The sequence below is a fragment of the Notechis scutatus genome, chromosome 4 (genome assembly GCF_049901735.1).
Source record: "Notechis scutatus isolate UNSWTSFEM ecotype Mainland chromosome 4, rNotScu1.2, whole genome shotgun sequence".
Classification (NCBI taxonomy): domain Eukaryota; kingdom Metazoa; phylum Chordata; class Lepidosauria; order Squamata; family Elapidae; genus Notechis; species Notechis scutatus.
Window position 1 is genome coordinate 124,678,487 of NC_142012.1, and position 22,178 is coordinate 124,700,664.

General features: G+C 39.5%; 1 protein-coding gene across 5 annotated transcripts in view; it reads right to left on the reverse strand.

Annotated features, from left to right (window-relative positions):
- The window catches only part of DNMBP (dynamin binding protein), a 224,312-nt gene that overhangs the window by 19,954 nt on the left and 182,180 nt on the right, over positions 1 to 22,178 (reverse strand). The window contains exons 2-5 of one of the 5 annotated variants that reach the window (XM_087964762.1): positions 19,200 to 19,353; positions 15,428 to 15,550; positions 11,795 to 13,664; positions 8,204 to 8,469 (exon numbers count right to left, since the gene is read on the reverse strand). In XM_087964762.1, the coding sequence (XP_087820888.1) occupies positions 8,204 to 8,469; positions 11,795 to 13,664; positions 15,428 to 15,550; positions 19,200 to 19,344 (2,404 nt within the window). In that variant the 5' untranslated portion in view covers positions 19,345 to 19,353. Of the gene's footprint in view, positions 1 to 8,203; positions 9,314 to 11,794; positions 13,665 to 15,427; positions 15,551 to 19,199; positions 19,354 to 22,178 lie in introns of those variants that run through there. The other 4 variants (XM_026678027.2, XM_087964759.1, XM_087964758.1 and 1 more) reach the window with 4 other exon arrangements.

Consider the following 22,178-nt stretch of genomic DNA (forward strand, 5'->3'; position numbering starts at 1 on the left):
CAAAACAACATGTTAAAATAATAATAATAACAGAGTGCTCAAAACATAGTGTACCTGAGGCCAATCTCTTTCAAAGCAGTAACCTTTAAAGATTAGTTCACCTAGCACCCTGGACCAATCAGTGCCTGAAGGAAAAGGCAAGTTTTCAATGCCTTATACAAATTGGAGCCACCCTAACCTCCACCATATAAAATCATATGGAATGTAGAATAATCACAGGTAGGTAATCTTGCAGTAACTCAGCCCTGTACTAAGAAGGACTTTATACATGATAATCAGTGCCTTGAATTGGCCTTGGAAGCTGACTGGGAATCAATGAGCTGTGATGTGGGCATACTGTGTTGTGCCCTTAATTACCCACACTGCTGAATTCTGAACCGACTATAACCTTTAAGTGATCTTCAAGGGTAGCCCATGTAGTGCATGTTGCAAGAGTCCAAATGGGAGGGGACCAAGATATGGTGGAATTAGTGCACAAGATGGATTTGTGCACAGGCCCTCCTGGCTACTGCTATTATCCGCTCCTTAAACAGAAGTCCAGAAAGGCTCCAAAATTGCACACTGGTTCTATCTGGTGGAGTATTAACCCAACCAGTTAATGATGGGAAGTGCCCAGATATGGGAACCCCTAAAACTCAATGCTATTTGGCTTTGCTCGGGTTAAACTGAATCTCCTCCAGATTCCATAGCCTTCTAAGCTTGGCAAAGAATCTTGAGCACATCACTTCATCAACCAGGGTTAGAGGTGTTCTGTATAGTGACTGATATCATTATACTAATGGTACTTCAACCCATGCTGAGAATCTCAATCAATAGTTTTATGTACAGATTAAACAGGGCCAGGGAGAGAACAGAACCCTAAGGCCTCTGTCAACACCAAATGGAATCAATCCTGGAGGAAGGAGTATCACTACAACACCATGTCCCGACTTAAGTTCTTAGGCCAGTATAGAAGAACACTTATGATCAATGGCGCCAAAAGAGAGAACCAGGAAGGCCAGGATAGATGCATCACCACCATCCTGATCACACCAGAGATCATCAAAAAGTGCAATCATTGATTTCTCAATACTGATCGTTAATCCTGAATGTCAACAGTTTGGTACTGATCTGACTTTAAGTGGAACACCATTTTAAAGGAGAGGCATAGCTATAGAAGACACAGTCCTATGGCTCCTGAAGGATGGGGCTCGAAGAGTTCCTTCCCTATTAGAGCTGATCAGATGGGCAGAAACTACTGGGAAAAGAAGGTCCCTGTGTTAGAAATGTTCTGCAGCAACACTGTAATCTGGCAGCAATTACTGAAGGCCCTCTTGAGTGTAGCCTCCACACCCATTGTAGGGCTTCTTTAATGAAAAAAACCTGGGAATGATTCCATCAATTAAGAACAAGACTGAAACATCCAGCCCGGTATGTGAACTTGGAAGGCCAAATGAAAGCAGCCTTCTGCATTGTCTTTCAAGCAACAGACAGCTAGGATTTGCTGTTCTTTGTTCCTCCCTTTCTGAGGGAGTAAATAGCAAGTGCATTGTATAAGAAATTCCAAGAAGGCGTGGTTTGCACTTGAATGTACACACACTGTGAGCAGTATCAGGAAACAAACAATGGTGCAACCTAGCAGAGTAATGACACAGGAGAATATTTGCAGTTCAAGGATGAAATGAGGGGTCCTTGGCACTCTCTGCGCTTGTTTTCTTGCATAAGTTTCATTACACAAACTAGATAACATCATCAATGCAATGATGCTGTTACCTGGTTTGGTAATGAAATGTCTGTCGAGCTCAGGGAGCACCAAGGATCCTTCTAGTAGAGTAAGTCCTACATCTGCAGGAGAGAGAAAAAATATCCCAGGATTTCTGCCCAGTGTAACTACAAAACTACAACCCAGAGAAAATTCCATAGGTATGACATGCACACGGCCACAATATCTAACTGAAAGCAAGTTTCTGTTTCAGGCTTCATTGCTTTTTGTCTAAAAAGCAGCAGAGCAAACAAGGAGACAAAGGACCGGCCTCCACTCAGCTGAGGCACAGGCTGGAGAGGAATCGCGGCTGGAAGGAGGGGCAGGGGCACCCAGGAAAACCAGTAGATTGTAACTCTGAGTATGTAATGCTGTGCTTCTCAAACTGGAATCTGCAACAAAAGTATTGCCAAGTCAGTCCACCATACACCCTTCCCAGATATTGTATTTTATCCCTCCCCTCTCCTCCAATTTCCCACCCTATTGATTCATTCTTAGGATTTTCCCTTCCTACCCTGTTTTTCTACTTCTGCAAAACTCTGGGTTCCCCCACACTTCTTGATACCCTTCTTTGGGGTATTCCTTCAGCCGTAGAAGAAATCCTACTCACAGAATGGCTGGGCTCCTACATACCATGGCTTGGTTTTGTCTTGCTGAGTTGCACAAAGATAACCATGCCCATTTACAAAGCCACAGGTTATAGCCTTGTATGTTGCTTGAATGTGATCCCAATGCACCCAGTTGTCGTTAGGTGCAAAAACCGCAGTTTATTCTATAATTATACTGAATGAAACCGCCCCCTGTTTGGAGAAGGGGAGTTCTGCTCAATGTTGCATCACATGCCTGAAGGGCACAAGGTTGGGTAAGAAGGTAAGCTAAGGGTCACCTATGAATCCAGGCACTGAGTTTGCTCTCCTCCAGCTGCCATGACAGGAAATATTTTTTTTCTGCCAAGAGGCATTTTCCCTTAGAAATTTGTTGGGATTTCCTACTCCAGCAGGAGGAAGGGGCCAAAGCTCTTAGTGAGCAGAGCTATACCAAGATTTTCTGAGTTTAGGTCAGGGTGTCCAACCTTGGTAACATTAAGCCTGGAGGACTTCAACTCCCAGAATTCCCCAGCCAGCTTTGCTGGCTGGGGAATTCTGGGAGTTGAAGTCCTCCAGGCTTAACGTTACCAAGGTTGGACACCCCTGGCTTAGGTCATGCATAGTTATGATGCAGGTTCAGTAATTATAGGAGCACCTTTTCCAAGAAAATCTTTCTTTCACCAGTTGAAGTTATTAGAAATTATCTTGCATCTCCTCCTCTTATTCACAGGCAGTTTCTGAGCACACATTCACAGGTGCATCTTTCTCAGCCCTTCAGTAGGAATCTTTGGCCAACACAGCAAACCATCTTTACAAGGATGTAGAAACAAGGCAGACATGCTTATGATAATTTCTCACAAAGCTTCAATATGTCATTAGTAGATTGTAAACCTTAAGTATTTCCTTGGGTGAACTGTTCCATAATTCAATATTTATATTTAAGTTTTAATTTATATATCCTATGCCTTTAAAAAAAAACCTGCAGAATGGTTTACAACATATTAAAATACAAATCAATCTTGAAGAATAGGACCCTTACTAAATTATGGTTTGTTTAATCATGGTTATTTAATAAATTACAATGGCTAAGAGTTAAAACTGCTGAAAACTGGCTTATAAGCTACAGTGATTTTCTTCATATAGGATAATTTTTCTTTATTAGGATTTCAGTTCGGCATAGTGTGTGAGCTAGCAATACAGAAAAACTGATTTGCTCAGAATTTCTTTTGTACTGAAGTATGGGAAACTTTGTTCTTTACCTAACATAAACGAAACACCTTCTTCTAAATCTAAAAGTAGTGTTTACTTCCATCAGATAATTCTCTACATCCTAACCCAAAGTTAGCCAGATCTTGCAAGCAAACTAGTGATAACTGGCAAGTCTCAAACTCTCAGGTAATTGTCACACAAGTTAGCTGGCTATGTCCCAATTCTTCAGTTTATATTATCCGAAACTAATCCAGACCAACAATATGACACATTTGACAAACATGGATGCTTCTTGCAAAATTGTTTTTACTGATATGAATATGACTCTCTGGAATACTGTGAATGTACTGTACAAAAACTGTATTGAAAAAAACAAAGTGGCTAAACAGCCAGAGCACAGGTTTTGGATTTTTTCCAACCCCTTGAAGGTGTTCATGTGCTCTGGATCAAATGACAAGGAGGGAAATTTGAATGGATTGGTGCTCACATTTCAAAACTACTGTCCAGTTGCATCTCCCATAGGGACTGATATATTTTTCAGGACATTACTTTCCTTTACAGTCCTAGTTTTATCTAGCCTTTATCAAATTTTTGATAAAGGGTTAGATTTTTCTTTTACTGTTGTCTCTTCCTATACTAACTTTGATTCTGTACTATTCTGTTTTCAAAGGGCTATCACAGTGATAGGTAAACAGAGAGAATCCTGAGACAAATGCTTTGGGTTGGAAAGAATAACATTTCTTGATATTGGAAGTCTCTCCCTGAACTTTGGAAGGGAAACCTTTCAAACAGCGAGGGAGACAATATTTGAATTTCTGAGAAACAGTAAAAAAAGATTGATAGTTTAGCTGGATGGACAATCTTCAGAGATCTGCATATTTATTCTTAAAATCTGATACGAGATTAGTACTCATACTAATCAGTACATATTTTAAAATTTATTTTATTTATTTTCATGACAGGTTTCTTGTTAAGATTGTAGGGTTGAATAAAGTAATTCAGGAATTGACTTATTTTATAATCTTTAGAGATAATAGAAATGTGAGAAATTAGAACCTAATCAATAAATTAGCTTTATTTGTATCATTAATATTAGTTGCATAATTCAGTTTTTTGCTATTTATGATCTCTATTTGTCTTGGGGTATCTTGGATCAGAATTTTGAATAAAGGATTTATTGCACAATATATATATCATTTTCTCATCATTTTGTGACTGTGTTTTTCGCTCTAATTAGAATTTAAATTACAAATACAGCATAAGTGTCAGTGTTCTGTATTACTCCAGTGGAAACTGAACTATGAAGCACTGTCTGTGGAATGCTGCATGGGGCGAAGTAGGGAGATTCATTAGTCATTCTCAGCCTTTTAGCTGCTGTAAACTATGAAAATCTGAGAAAGGTTTAAACAGCATAGAGGCAGATGGACAAACAGCTATAGGAGGATTAAATGCCAGTTTGAGAAAAGATTAAGGCCAATAACCTCCACTAGGTTGTCTAGAAAGGAACCTGTAAGTGTTTGCTCATTTGCTCATAAAGAAAATCAAACACAGTTCCTTTTTTATGCTCAGATAAGAGATGACTACGGAATGACCAAACATTTTGCAATCTAACTCATTAGAAGAGCCACAAGAATACTTCAAGCCCACCTAGCTACCTGTTTCTTGGACTAAAGAAAGTCAAGGAATGCATGACAAAGAAATGTTAAATGAAAAGCAAGTTAAAGGCATAATAATCATAATTATAAGCATAATAATGAACAGTAGGGAAAGAAAAGCAGATATTCCACCGTTTCAGACTGGAAGAAATCACTGTTTCTGGTCAATGGCTACAAATTTCACACTAGGCAGACTAACATGAATGTGGGTCCAATATGTTTGCTTTATTGAAAGGTAAGAAATTTTTGTAGCCTGAAGGAAATACTAAGGCCATTGTCTGCTGAGCATTGTATAACTGATAATAAAGGCAGAAGTAAGAGATGAAGCAGATAATAACCTATCATACAGTAGAACGTTGGTATATAGAAGTGCATGATATGTATGTATGTATGTATATATGTATTTGTGTGTGTGTGTGTTACATAGCAGATGTGAACATAAGAAACTTAAGTGTTACACCCAGAACTTATTATTAAATTACTTAATAATATTAAGTATCTTGTTACACCCAGAGTAATAAAATGTATAGGTTGGACACATAAGTATCTGTTTGGGAGGTGGCAAATTATGAAAACTGTGTTACAGGTAGTCCTCAACTTATGACTATAATTGGGCCCAGAACTTCTGTTGTTAAGTGATGTGGCTATTTAGTAATTTGTGCCCAATTTTACAACCTTATTTTTCTGTGGTTAAGCAAATCATCACGGTTGTTAAGCAAATTCAGCTTCCCTCATTGCCTTTGCTTCTCAGCTTTTTGGAAAGATAAAAAGATAAAAAGACCTCAGGATGCTACAAATACATGCCAGGTGCCAAATGTCCAAATTTTAATCACACATCAGCTCTGCTTCTCCTTTTGTAATCTAAGATCTGATTGATAATACAGAAAGGCTTAATCAGATTCAGATGCCTTCAAATCTAAGCCCACCTCGCCTTGTTACACTCATATTCCAAGGGAACCCATAAGGGAGGATTTAAGATAAGTAAGACCAGAGCATACTATCTTTTGCTTGAGTCACTTTACAAATGTCTATGTACACTGATGGCAATAAAGGAACAATAACATATTGCTTGCATGGCAAGCATCTAGCACAATAGCCGAACATAAAAACTGGGATGGTATAGAATAGAATAGAATAGAATAGAATAGAATAGAATAGAATAGAATAGAATAGAATAGAATAACAGAGTTGGAAGGGACCTTGGGGGTCTTCTAGTCCAACCCCCTAGCAGGAAACCCTACACCACTTCAAACAAAAACACTTTGTTTGATCACAGGTAACTTGCATGAAGTTTAAAGATGCCACTAGTTTTAAAGGCAAAGGAAAACTCAGTGCATTTCTCACCTATATTTCTCAATACAAGTACAGATAATTTCCTTTAGCTAATCCAAGTGAACTGCACCAAAGTGAATGGACACGCTGTAAGACAGGTATGCATGTGCCACTGCTGCAAAGAATACTCTCAAAAGAGCGCAAGCTTCATATTAAGGAAAATTAAACACTTCACCAGTAAATGAGAAACCCAGGAAAATTAATTTTCACAAATAAATTGGCTTAAAATTATAAGGGTGGCAAAACAAGATATCAAAAATAAGCCAGTTTGGAGAAGGATAGACTAAGATATGATTGCAGCCCAAAGATATTGGTTGGCTTACACTTGGTATTAAAATATGATGTATTTGTAGTTTAGCACACTCTGTTAATATGCTGTAATTTAACAAAAAATCCTAGTTAACACAATATTGGAAAAATTTCATGTATGAACTGGGTAGTTGTTCTACATAATGACTTATCTAACATTTCTTCAGTGCTAATTTTCTATTTACTGCCCAGAACTGTTAGAAAGTTGATTAATTGATTATGTGCCATAAAGTTGTTTTGGACTCCTAGCAACCACATAAACACATTTTCTCCATGACAGTTGGAGTCTTCTCCATGATAGCCTGGGAGTTGGTCAGCATCTAAATTCTATACATGTAAGAATCTCACAGCCCAAGACTTCCAAGAGGTTCTATGGAATATTTACCATATGTATTGATTAGACCAAACCTGGGCATTTTACAGCCCCTGGGCCAATCTGGCCCTTAAACTGTCCCTGTCTGGCCCATGTGAGTTCAATGAGAAATTAGAAATTAAATGTATATAAGTACACACAAAACAACTATATTTCTTTTATTCGAAGGCGATTACTATTTCTCCCCCCTTTCCCTAATTTACATAGGTTTCTGTGTGCATGCCTACACATTTCACAGCCTTATTGGTTCCGCCCTTCACAGCAGTCCTTCTTTCTCAATGTGGTCCCTTGGGAAAATTAATTGTCCACACCATCCCTGTCCTATTGTTTCTTTTATTTTTCTTATATATATCCATGTATTCATAACTATGCTTTTACTTATACCTATTATCTTGTAAGTAATTGACAAACCAAATAAAATAAATAAAATAAAATAAACCTGTCTTAGATTTAGAACTCTGAAATTTATGAAACTTGATATACAGATCAGTTTTTACTTAGTCCCCTCAACCCCTCAATAGCCCTGACAGGTAGATGGAATTGAGAAGGAATGGCCTAAGTACCTCAGTGAGGTGCATGGGTGGGGTGGGGTGGCTAGTTTTAGGGTCTTTGTTCAACACCTTAATAAACCAACAAAAGAGATGCAAAGAACTGCACAGGATCCAGTCCTGAGCTCAAATATTCTTTTGGAAGCTAGTCCATACCGAGAAAGGGAGCTTAGCAGGCTACTTTATTAATGCTGGGCATCTTAATTTGTAGCCGTTTATCCCAACCAAAAGAAACCAAGCCCAAGATATAAAGATTATTGTTTACAGTATAAGAAACCATTATTTAATTTCTATAACATAGCTGATGAATGAATGACAGGCAGTTCTTCATTTTCCAATGCGGTAGTAAATGCAGGTGTTTGTTTTAGGGCTGCTTGTTTGGGGAAGGTGTTAACATCCAAAGAACTGTAGTTTGCCCTATGATCCTTTGATGATTTCCCATAACTTACCTTGGCTTCCTTTAATATGGCGCCTGAGGACGCTGGGAGCGGTACGACGATAACAGCTGTTCCGTTGCCAGGCTTCTGGGCCACCTACCCTTCCAGCTTCATCCTCCCAGTCCAGACGCCAGTCTGAGCGTCCGGCACGTGTCCTGGGACACCCACCCTTCCAGACCTGTCCACCTGCTGCAGTTTCAATCCTTTTGGTATCTGCCACATACTGTGATTTGGCAATTTCACATCCAGGGTCTAATTCCTGATTGCCATTCTCATTTCTCAGGGACCAAGGTGGAGGATCTTCTATAGCAGACTGTTTTATAACATCCGTGGTACAGCTCCCAGAAATTGCTCCTGAATGTTGGGGGTTGGGGGAGACTTCACACAACATAAATAAGCTTTCTGGCTTCCCAAAGTATTTCCAGTCAGTGCTATAGTCCACATACCTGTCATTTTTCTTCTTATCATTCCTGTCCAAGGTATGGCCACCTGTTTCCCAACCCTCTGTTGGACGGTCACTGAAATTCCAACTTCCCTTCAAACAGTTTGTATCCAAATGTTCTGCATTTCTGGAGAATCTAAAATCAGCATCCTGGCCACCCTCACGCAAAACAAAAGGTTTCTTGTGAACCACTTGGGTGTTATTTTCAAGGTCTGTATAGCAGCCGTCTTCTTCCAAATAGCCATTGCTTCCTGTCTCATGCTCCACATACAGATTCATCTTCCTCTGGTCCACGGATTGTTTACCCTCCTCCACATAGTCCTTGCAGTTTCGGGTCACGCTGCCTTCCCTGTATCCACTATCCCCATTTTTGAAATGGTCACAGACTCTCTTCACAGGTCTGATGGTGCCATACAGGTCCCTGTTTCTATATTTGCTCTTCCAGTCTTCGCTACCACCATCTTGCCCATGTTCCTTATAAATCTTTCCTCTCCTTCCAGAGCGGTAGTCTTTGTACTCACGGTTAGGGAATTGTGACAGACAGATCTGTTGTGCTGGAGAGTTTATCTGATTTCTGGACTCATGTTCTTCCTGGTGTGCTCTTATCCCACCCCACCCACTTTCCTTCCTCAGAAGTTCACCATTCTTCATAACTACCCTTTCCCTGCACCTCACCCCTGAGACGGTGCTGACTAACTGCCTACAACAGAGAAGCTGTGTAACCTTCGTACTCAATCGGCAGCCAGTTCAGACAGCCTCTCCCTGTTGCTGGCAGGTAATGAGTAACAAGAATGCCACAGTTTGAATTGGACCAGTGCCCTGCCCAAACCGGCTTCTCTGCTTTATAATGCTAAAGGCAGGAGTAAGTGACCTCTCTTTAGGGCTCGTAGGCTCAGGAAAACCAAGCATGTGGGTTATGTGTTTATATCACCCAAGGACTTCTCTGGGTGTGGGAATACGTTTTTAAAAAGCACGCAGCTTTGGAGAATTGCCGAACTCTGGATTTTTAGCTGTCTCTGGTCTTCTTTTAGTAGAAACGCTGATAATCTTGACTATTAAGATATCCCGCATCAACAGTTATTCATAAAAGTACACTGATAGATAAACATGCACCCCTTTTAACATTATTAGGTCCACAGACCTGCTTTCCCAGTGACCCATTCTCACCCAAGAAACCCAAATACATAGTAAACAATACAGCCCTGGGCCTGAATGCTTTTCACATCTCAGAGTTCAGTTAATTCATTGCCTCAAGCCTAAAATATCCTAGATAGACACTCTAAGTTGTTGATAATTAGCATGGGAATGATTAAAACTTCAGAAAATAAAACTGTGACATTTAATGTAGAATACAACAGTTTACATAGAAAGCCAACTTAATTTCACAGGTTTCAAAGAAAAACACAAAAACACCTTCTTAGCAGATTTTCTAAGAAGATAACAGGAAGAAGATGTTTTCTGTTTTTCTATGATCACTAATTCTTTTATTTGGCCATGTCTATTTTTCTCAAGTCTCCGTGCCTCATAAAAATGATCAAAATTACATAATCATTACTGGGGAGGGAGCAGGAAGAGGAGAAAAACACCAAGAAACAATTCTGATGCTCTGCAAAGAACTCAGATGAGCCAAACTGCTTATTTATTCAGTGGATTTAAGATAGCAGGCATTTTAAAGGGTATCTTCCCAAGTGCTAATAGCTTTCTAGTCAATAAAAATGGAATAAAAACATTTGCACATTATAATTTATGCACATGGCGATTGGCAGCTAGATATTCTTCTGAGATTCAGAGCAACTTTATTATTTTCATTCTTTCCCCAACCCTCACCCCTCTCAATTTCTAGTTAATTGATATTGATCCTGCTGGTTAGAATGCATTACTGTATTGCAAGCTAACTCTGCCCACAGCCTGAAATTCGATTCTAAGTAGCTCAAGGTTGACTCAGCCTTCCATCCTTCTGAAGTCAGATTGTTTGGGGGCAATATGCTGACATTTAACCCGCCCAGAGAATGCTGTAAAACATTAGGAGATGTACTGTAAGTCTAAGTGCTATTTCTATTGCTATTCCATTCTGCTTCATACTGGGTTGTAGGATATATATAAGGGTTGTAGGATATATAAGAACTTGTTTGGGCATTTTGGCCTAAATACAGTATTCATTTTGGAGGGCTACTTGCATGTTCTTTACCTGTTTGCATTCTTTTTGCAGGGTTTCACTGTTAACAGACAGAATCAGAGTAAAAGGGGTGAGGACTAAAAGGAATTTGCTTCCCCATTAATCATACATATTTATTTTTAACACCTGAAACAAGTTAGGTGGCTCTGTGGTGATAACATTGTCACACCATGGTAGTTGCACAGAACCAGCCCGTGAGTAAACCACATGTTCAAAAGCTAAGGAATTTTTTTATAACTAATGCATTACACTGCTCAAGTTACAGTTTAATCTGATTACAGTTGTAAGCAAGAAAAGTGGACATCTAGAATGTATTTTCCCCACAAGTATACCTGTACAGACCCAATCTGACACATTCTTCCCAGCCTGAGGCCTCTTTTAGAAAGACGCTATGAGATATTGAACATAAAAATCTTTTCTGTAAATACTTGCCCCGGTCAAAGATCCTGGAAGAGCAAGAGGCAGTTTAGATTATTGAGCACCTTAAAAACCAGAAATATGTTGTGAGAGAATAGGGCTGAATAGTCTCCTATTACTTCCTCTTTCTTTGTGGAGTCCTTGGTGCTCCCTAGGTTTGATTGTCCCAAAGGTGCTTTTTTCAAGAGGCAACTGGACTTTCTGTTTTTTTTCTTTGAAGATGTTTCACTTCTCATCCAAGAAGCTTCTTGGCTTCTTGGATGAGAAAAACCAGAAAGTCCAGTTGCCTCTTGAAAAAAGCACCTTTGGGACAACGATGACCTGGATGACTGAGAATCTCCATAGACATCTAGGTTTGGTTGTTTGCTTGTAGACACTTCACCATGCATATAATGTTACCTGTTTGGGTAATGAAATGTCTGCAAGCGAACAGCCAAACTCAAGAGAGTCTCAAGGATTCAAAATTTCAACCTGAACTACATATATTCTTTTCTCCTTTTTAAATTCCACCTATACAAAAGGTAGGTGTGTGGTAGGGTCTGTCCTCTCTATCCACCCTCACCGAGACTGACAATACTCACCCTTCAGCTCCTGTAGCTCCAGGCACAGAGATGATATTTTACAGTCACAGAGGTCCACGTTCTCTAGTGTCTCAGCTCGTCCAGCCTCATCCTGTGGCTGTTCCAGTGTTTCACTGAGCTCTGTGTGAGTCTTCCTGTAAAAATCAAGTTCTTGCTCTAATTCCTGAATTCGATTCAACAAGAAAGGACATGGAGATGTCCTTCCAGGCTCAACAGTGTTCCCTTGTCTCTCTCTGCTCCCCAGCTGCTGCTTAACTGTGGCTGGGCTTTTCCTTTGGCTCCCTGGAGGTGGAAGTGGTGCTGGCCTGGAGGGCCGCATAGAAGGTGGACTACTCTGAGAGAAAGCGGGGTTGCTGGGGCTGAGCCTTACTGGCACATGTGGTGAGGCAGAGACAGGGACACCAGGTCGAGGAGGGGGCGGCCGTAGCACCTTTCTTCTCTGTGAAGTATTCTCTACAGTACCACACACGATATCTCTCTCACAATTGAAATCCAGAATGGAAAAATGCCGAGCAACATTATCCTGCTCAAAAGTATCGCATCCACCGTGGCCACCTATGGGATTTGTCAGGCTCTGTTCAAACTGAGCCAACTGCTCTGTCAGTTTTGAATCAAGGTCCCCACAGATTTCCCCATGGGCCACACCTTGAGGGAGTTCATTCTGAGTCCCTTGCCAGGTAGGCCAAATGTCCAAGCTCTCCTGAGTTGTTCCACTGAAGCTGGAAGAATGAGATTTAGGATTCTGCTGCTGACCATCCATGCAAACAATTAAGTCCTCACAACGAATCTTGTGGCGGATCAGATTATGAGCCTCTCCATCCTGCTCAAAGCGCCTGCAGCCCTTCAAATGGTCCCATGAAGTGTTGGGGGTTTGAATGGGCTCTGATTTATCCAAATGGTCATAGTGTTGGGTTTTTACCTGAAGTGGAGAATGAGGTATGGAAGAAACTCCATTTACAGTTTTATCAGAATCTAGGGAAGAAGTGCCTGACACGTCTAAAGGAACAGAGCCAAGGCAGCCTTCCTTCTGGTGATTTGGTATTTGGTTCTGTTTTACTTCAGAGTCCAAAGAATCCAAAGGAAGTTGATAAATCTTTTCCTCAGTATGGTCTGAACTCCATCCAGGCTCCTCCGACATGCCAGGGGAACCTGCTTTGTGAAGACTGGCTATAACAGAATCCACCCCCTTTGGCAAATATCCAGATTTCCATTGCTGTAGGTAGTTCTCCTCCAACCTCACAAACCGGTGAGGAAAGATGCCACGTTTTCCTCGAAGTTCTCCCTCTAGCCAGCCATCTTCCAGAACTCCCAGAATCCGGATCCGTTCCCCCACCTCAAAGTCTAGTTCTGTTGATTCCAGGGCTTGGAACCGATAGAGGGCAATCCCATAAGGTCCCGGCAATGCCACTTCATCCCTCCACAACTTCTCCTCTTCCTGGGGATATGTATCCTTCGTTCCATTTATTTTTGGAATCTCTGATGAAGTTGGGTCATCTGGGTTATTGTTGGTTTTTAGGGGACCCAAAAGCTCCACAAATCCCTCTGGGAAGATGCCACGGCGACCTTGAATCTCCCCTTCAAACCATCCAGGTTCTGGAATTCCAACAATGATAATCACATCCCCTTCTTGGAAATCAAGTTCCTCCTCCATCTGGGCTGAAAGGCTCATCAGTGCTCGGGCCTGACCCAGAGCATAGGATGGCATTTCCAGGGTTGCGCCACGTAGGAATCGGGATCCAAAACCTGAGAGGCTGAGTTCTCGAACACAGGATGACGGGAAGAAGCCACTGGCGCCCCAGCTGCTCCGGCCTTTCAGCCAAGGAGATGCTATAGAATCATCCAAAATCACCAAGTCTCCTGCAGGGATAAGGAATACATTTCATTTCATTTTATTTATCAAATTTCTACATCAACCAGTCAACAGCTTGATTTGCACCCAGAAGTAAACCTGACACCCAATGCATTTCACATAGCAGAGGTGTTATAGAAACTGTGTCTCCATATTCTACATTCCCAGATACTCTTCAAGGATAGCCCCATATAAAATGCATTGCGGTAGTCTGTAAGTGAGAAAGAAAGGCTTTTTGATCCAGGAAAGGGCGTAACTAGTGCACAACATAAAGTTGAACAAAAACGTCTTAGCCATGACTGCCACCTTGTCCTTGAGGGGTCATTAATCCAAGAGGATCTGCGTATCAGCTCTGGATCTGTCTGGAGTAGGGCAAACCCCGTTCAAGACTAAAAATGATAACCCCCCCAGATAGAGGGAACCCTCCTCCATACAGCCACTCGGTCACACCAGTCTTCAGCTGAAGCTAGAAAGACCCCCAATGTCTCCAAGCACCATGAAAGGGTATCTATAACTTTGTTTATTTCACCTGGGATAGAGATATATAGCTGGGTATCATCCACATACTGATGATCCTTTGTTTGGTAGTGACAACTGATGTCATTCAGCAGCTGCATGCAGATGTTAAAAAGGAGCAGAGAGACTGAGCCCTGCAACACTCTACGAAGCAGGGGCCTCTCACTTCCTATCAACACCTGGAGGAAGGAGGTGAACCAATAGAAAACTGTTGACCACTCTCAGCTCCTGAGGCTGATCCAAAAGGATACCATGTTTGATAGTACTGAAAGCTGCCAAGGGATCAAGAAGAGCTAGGATTACCCCCCCAACCTACTCCTGCCAGAGGTCATCCCAAAAAACGGCTCAGGCCTTCACTGTTCAACTCGGACCAGAATTTCTGTTACTAAGCAAGGTGATTGTTAAATGAGTGGATTTTGACCCTTTTTGCCATGGTTGTTTAGCAAATTACTGCAGTTAAAAGAATCACACAGTTGTTAAGCAAATCTGGCTTTCTCCGTGGATATTACTTGTTGGAAGCTACCTGGAAAGGTTGCAAATGGTGGTCTTGTGACCCTGGGATGGTGCAGTCGTCATAGCTACATGCCGGTTGCCAAGAGACCAAATTCTGATCACATGATCAGAGGGATGCTGCAACAGTTGTAAGTGTGAGGGCTGGTTGCAAGTCATTTTTTTTTAGTGCTGCTATAGCTTCAAATTGTCACTAAATGGTTGTAAGTCAAGGACTACCGGTAGTCCAACTTAAGATTTCAACTCAGAGCAGCCAGTCACACAGATTGCTCTCAATGGCATTTGACAGACAATTACATTTATTTATTTATATTTATTCCGCCTTTTATGGCGGAATAAATACCTCAAGGTAGCAAACAAATCCAATACTCCCTCCTCCTCCTAACAGCAACTCTGTGGGTTGGATTAAGAGAGAGTGACAGGCCCAAAGTCATCCAGCTGGTTTTCATGCCTAAGGCAGGACTAGAACTCACGATCTCCTAATTTCTAGCTTATTGTCTTAACCACTAGACCAAATGTGCTGAAAAATGGCAACTCTCCTAGTGACCGTAGAGATTATCAGACTTCTGTTCCAAATATAGCAAGACGACCAAGATACAGAAGCAGAAAGACCTGCTGGGCTGCTACGATTAGAACTAGGACACAGAATAGAATCCCTTTTGATGGACTGACAGAGATTTACAAAAGAGCAGAGCATTAAGGAGCTCTCTTGCCCAAGTAAAGAACGCATGGAAATCGCCAGTACCTCTCTGCAGGGCCAAGCTGCCAGGCTCTTGGGAAGTAAAGTTGCTGATACAAACGAACAGCTTCTCTCCTTGCTTCATAACAGGAACATCCACGGGTTCTACAAAGCTGCTGGGGAACTGGCCTAAAATGGATAAGAATAAAGACCTTGTTCAATAGAACAGAAAAAAAATATCTAAATAGTGGAAACTATAGTTATGGTTATGTCCCTGACATCTATTTCAATCTTCACCATGGCATAAAAGCACCACAAAGTTTTCTCCTGCTGTCATCTTTTTCATCAGGATTCTCCCAGCATTTCACACAGAAAATATGGTGGGAAATGCAGCAGTGTAATAAACTGTCTTCAGTGCTAGCTATTCTGTTGTCAATTCCATAAAATTGAGGGATTTGTACACTACTTTCCTCATTTAATATACACTTGCTAAGATAAAAAAATTCTGCAGTGTACATTGTTGGAAACCGCAAAAGTTTTGCTACACGAGAATTGATAAACTTTGATAACTCCCATTGGTAACACCAACAATATGCAAATCTAAGAAAAATGTGTTATGGTTTACCAGGTCATTGGTCCACCTTACTTAGTATTGTCTACTATCACAATTGCAGCCTTAAGGAAAATTAAAATTTCTTAATTGAATGGTTGTCACACATGAGAGATATGTTGCTTTTCCTTTGTATGGGACAAACTTTTCCCTCCATCCATATCAGGTTGTTCTTTTTACTGGAAATGTGATTGTCACTATTCATCTAGATAATAAGTTATCTATAATTTGTGTCCATGAAGAAGCATTGATATTTTCTGTCTAGATATGGGACTGCCAGGACATCAACTATAATGCTGTACTTGTCAATATCTGTAATGATTGTCTTAGTTCTAATATGTTTAAAAACAGGTTCTGGAATATAAGTATTAAATCAAGTGGTTCAGATTATTGTTAACTCTCTTAATGGAGAAGTAAGGTATATCTTAAATATTTTTTGGTTCTGTGATGAGCCACAAGATTGAACAATCAATGAATGCAGAGAGTAGGGAATGGCTCCCTCTCCTGGTTGTTTCAAGTTTTCTTTCTTATGTTCTCAAAAGATAGCTGCTATACAGCTACTTGAGATCAGAAAGCTTTGTCAACATGACTTTTTGATGGGTACAGTTTATATCAGCAAATTAACGTGATATGCATATGGTTACCATTTTTATTTACTAATCAGCACTTGTTCAACTTTTTTTCATCTGTTCTCTTTCTCTCTTTCAGACATATGCACATGGACACGGACACACGGACACACATAGTGGGAATAATCATTGTTGGCAGAAAGTTCCACAAAGTTTTGTTCTGTCCTGCTTTTCCAGTATTAAGTTCCTGAACAATAACAATTATTGTGAATTTCTATTTCATAATATAAATATCTGTATACCCATATTTTTGTAAATAATTTTTATAATTTAAATTTTATGATAAAACAATTGTTTTACATCAAAAATCAAAATAACACAACATTACCATTTTAGGATTATCTCCATATTTAAGGATTAATTTCCATAATTCAATTCTTCCATCTTTTGAAAGCAATACGCCAGAGGCATCTGCACCAAGCTGTGATTTCATCAAATTAGTAAAATATATCTTGTGGTGTCACAAGGAAAACTCTGTTACTAACTTATTTTCTTGTAACATCATGATGCAAATACAATAAGCTTGCATCACAATGTACAGTCTGGGAAGATTGTGTGAAGAACAATAAAGGAAACTATTCAGAAGTAACACTTTGTTTTTCTTGGTTCTTGGGGCCTAACAGGAATACTGACATTAAAAGAAAAAGGACTCAAAAAAGAATGCTGACATTTCAGAATTCGTATATAGGTAAAAATGTGTATGCATCCATTAATGAGTATTGTTGCTGAATCTGTGTAGATGCTCACTATTTCATGAAGTTAACAGCAAGTTGGTTAAAAAAGAAGCTAAAGTGGATAAGTCAAATATTTTACGATATCCCATCAGGATATACTACGTATGAAGATGAGGAGGATTTGGTTCTCTCTGAGTTTGGTTGTTTTCTTGCAGATATTTCATTACCCAAACTAGGTCACTTCACTAGTATTTCTGATGTTACCTAGTTTGGGCAATGAAATTTCTGCAAGAAAACAGCCAAGCTCAGAGAGCACCAAGGACCCCTCATTTCAACCCTAAACTACAAATATTCTCATTTATCAGTACAAATGAAGATTCAGGCAGCCTTCCTCAACCTCCTGATTCCTCAGTTACCAATACCATAACCGATAGCAACAACATATTTGAAAGACAACAGGTTGAGGAAGGCTACTGCAAAGTCTAACAGAAATATATGTGGGGTCCAGTGCACTGATGGATTATGTTACCTAGATGGGTAATGAAACGTCTGCAAGAAAACAAGCAAGCTCAGAGAGCATCAAGGACCCCTCATTTCAGTCCTGAGCTACAAATATTCTCCTTTATTAGAAATATAATATGCATATATTTTAAAATTCTGATACAACTTATACCCACCTTTTTGAGTAGCCATGCCCTTTAATGATCCATCCCATAAGATAAATCTGATAATATTCTTTCAGGTTTGCAAAGAGAAAGAAGGGCAGTTTCAATGAAAGAGAGAGAGAGATGCTGTGTCTCGGGTCATTTTGCTAATTTTCAAAACAGGTACTGCCCTAAAAACTATCCCAAATTGTTCAGGGTATTGTGGCTACGCTGAACCCATATACTGAGTATATTGAAAATTATATTCCATTTGACTGGTTAAGAAAACAAAGAATTATAAAAGAAAAAGAGAAGCAAGCTTCTGATATATTAATAGCTATCTCATTTCTCTAATTTCAAGACCAAACTGTACAACAGAGAGATATCAGGAAGTGTGTGGGAACCCAAACATTTACAGAAATGCCAAAAAGTATTAGACAAAGAAACCAAAATACCCCTTCAAAAGGGCTGGGGGAGGGAGGGGATAAAAATGTCTCCTGAATAGCTCCACAAAAAATGGTGGTCTCATCCATATAGCCATTTGCTGAGCTTTCCTCTTGTCCTGGAACCAAAAAAAACTTTTATGTCAGCAGAAATTGTGCAGCATACCTTTCAGGCATGCCAGTATGGGGCTGTGCTGCATTGCTGGTTGCAGAGATCTACCATGTGACACTGTTAAGGGCATAAAATGATGGTTTCCTTGACTGGAAGTTCAGTTCCAGTTCCAAAACCACAGGAAAAGTTACCACTAACCATTAGGTAGATAGGGCATTGGAGTGGTGCTCATATGCATCCAATCCCATCTTTTTCTAATTTTTCATCAAAGAATAATTGATCTTTCAACTGCTAAATAGTAGTAAAGAAAGGCTTAAGACTTTTTAAATCTTTATTTACGATGAAATTTCCTTTTATTTACTTAGCTTTACTTGTTCAGCTCCTCTAGCACTTCTACCCCAACCGTCCATGGAGATTCTGAGTCATCCAAGTCAAAAGGCAATTGGACTTTTGTTGTTTTGATGATGATGAAAATGTTTCATTCTCATCCAAGAACTTCTTCGGTTCTGACTAAATGATGGGGAACGGAAGGATTTTTTATCCTTTGACTGCAAAGAACATAAATCCTTCCATTCCCCATCATTCAGTCAGAATCGAAGAAGTTGTTGGATGAGAAGCGAAACATTGTCAAGAAAAAACAAAGGAAGCCCAGTTGCTTTTGAAAAGCACCTTTGGGTTCTGACACAGCCAACTTCATGAACTGACCCAAAGACCTTTCAGATGTACCTGTGACTCCTTCCTTCTTCCCAAAGAGCCAGAACTCATCTATGACTGCCAGCACTTCAATGATGTCCCCCACAAACAGTGGCAGCTCCTCAGATACGCTGGGGCAGAAATCAAAGACAGCTCGCACCAGGGAGCCTGTCTCCATCTTTGGAATCTGCAGTAAAGAGATACAAAATCCAGATTAGGACAGCAATGGCAACATGTTACAAACTGAAAAAAGCAGGTAACGGTTGCAGAAACGCAAGAACACCAGCTCATTCCAGAAATCATGCAAAGACTTGTACCAGCTACTCTTTTGTGGAACACGAAATGTATTTCCACATCCCGCTAATCATAGCATAACAATGCCTCGGTATTTTTATTTTATTAAAGATTGCAATACATGGATAATACAAAATATAAAAAAGAAGTGCAAAAAAGAAAGGAAAAAAATTAACAGAAAAAACTCCCCATTATCCTTCCAGAAAGTATAAACATCTGTAACAACATTATCATCTCTTAAAATACAAATAAACAACCTCTTCATCTCACATCAATTCCCCTCTCCCCATCTTTTAGCTATCATATTTTATATTTGTATTTTTATTGTTTTGTAGCATCCTATTTATATAGTTTTATTTTTAATATTCTAATATTATTATTAATATCCAGAGTTATGCTGTGATAAAATGGGTGGCCAATAACTTTGATTGATAAATAAATAAATAATCTCATCCAATTTTCTATAAACAAGTCTTTAAAACCTCAACTTCCATTATAATCAGGAAAAAAAATCCATTTAGTTACCTGAAATAATAACCTATGTATTATAAATTTGATCTAATGAGCCCATTTTATTCCTTTGTTTTACATTTATATCTCACTTTTTATCATTAAACAAATCCCACAAATTTCATCATCCAAATTTACTCAGTAAAAAACCAAGAAAAATGATCAGAGCTAACAACATAGCTATTTTAATTTTAATGAGAAAAATTTGAAATATAGCAAATAAACAAAATCTTAAAATATCATCATCCAGTCCTGGTTAAAAAAATCCATTAAAAATTTCCAGAAATATCCGTTTAATTTAATTTTGGTCAAATCAACCATCTTTATATTCATTCCTCTTACCCCAACAATCTTAATATTCAAACTCTTCAAATAACCTGTCAGACTATTTTGGTGCATGGGTTTAAATGCCCAGAAGAGTTCTGTGTTGAGAAATACATTAGCCTGAGGGAAGGTTAACCATCCAGAAATTCTCTGTACTGACAGCCAGTCATTTAACAACTTGAAAAACAGCTAATGCCTCCATCCCAGGCATTTGCCCTCAGTTACTCAAATTCAATCCGCCTTGTAGTAAGAACCACAATAAGCAGTTGTTTTTCCTAATGGCAGGTGAGGCTAAGAAGGAAGAGAAATGCAGCCAGAGGAATCCACCAATTGCTGCTTTTAATTGTCTTGCATTAAGACTATAAGGGTAGCAACACTTGCCAGCCAGAGTGTTCTTAAGGCACTTTCAAGTCCAATCATACAATTTATTTCAGCATACATTCCTGATAGCTAAAGACAACATTATTATACTAGGGTGTATAGTTTTACAGTTGTAAAATATCTTTGTTATATCACAAGCCTATGTGATCCACACCAGCATGAGGGATTTAGTAGGCTAGTAACTACTATTCAGCATCCAAGTCAAATAAATAAAAGATAAATACATGTCATCTGTCTTTCCCCACAAACCATTATCCCTCTCTTAGTTGCTCACTCCTATTTTCTATAAAAGCCTTCATATAAGATGTTGCTCTTTATCATGCTGGCCTTGTTTTCTGCTTTACTTCCTCCTGATATCATCTGCCTCCTGACCTTCTGGCCTCCTCTGTTCCCTAGCCTGCTTTCAGATATTATTATTTTCAATCAGCTCTTCCTCTAGCCCTTTCCTGTTTCACTTTGAACTTGGATGAATTTCACAGAAGACTCGACACCAGTCATGTACATCCAAGGACAGGGATAGGGAGAAGGAGCTAAGTTCACTCGTTGAATATCTGTTTTGGATGACATAAATCCGAGATTCAAACTCTACCCTCTGTAGTTAATGATATATGAAATATCTGCTTGATATACCCTAAACTAAATTGTATATTAAATGGAGAAGCACTGCCCTGGCACGAGGCAAGAATTACTAAGTACATGTACATGAGTAATCTGGAACAACCCCTACCTTGTCCTACCTAGAACCTCTTTCTCTAGAGTTCTGGGTGTGTTGGGCTAGAATTGCCTCATGGTCAGTAGCTCTGAAAAAAATAACAGTTATAGCCCAAATATTTTGAGAGTGAAGACTGGTAGACTTCTGAAAATATTTCACATACAACTGCAACCTAAATCCTGGTCAGCTCACTATACATTACTGACCAATTTAGGTCTAAATCTCATTGGTAAATGTCAATAGTTAGACAGACTGATGAACCTCCTGATAAACTTAGCATGCCCATGGATAAACTGTTCTACCCAGTCCCAAGCAATCTTGTTTTTTATGCACAAAACGGTCATGGGGGAAAGTTGACATAAAACTACTAGGGGAGGAAGGAGTCTGTGGGAGTCATCCCATTCATATTTTTTTCCTGATTCACACACAAGTTTAATTGTTCAAATTGGGTAAGACCAAGTTTTCTTTTCTTTTTTTCCCCTGGGCTTTTGATCAGATTTTCAAGTCTTTCTTTAGCTTATGTGGAAAGATTGCACAACAGCTGTGGTGAAAGATGTTAGAAAAACCATACTTCGGATTTTCAAAATTCACAGTCAAAGGCACCAAGCAAAAAGATTCAGGAACTGCATCCTTGAATTAAGCCATAATTGAGTGTAGTGTAGTATATTGTGTGAGCCCAACTACTGACACTTATTCAATAAACCATATTTTGAAAAAAAAGTAGCACTGCAAAATATGCATAAAGTTGAAATGTATGGCCTATCTGCCTGAGGATTATGGGACTGCAATTC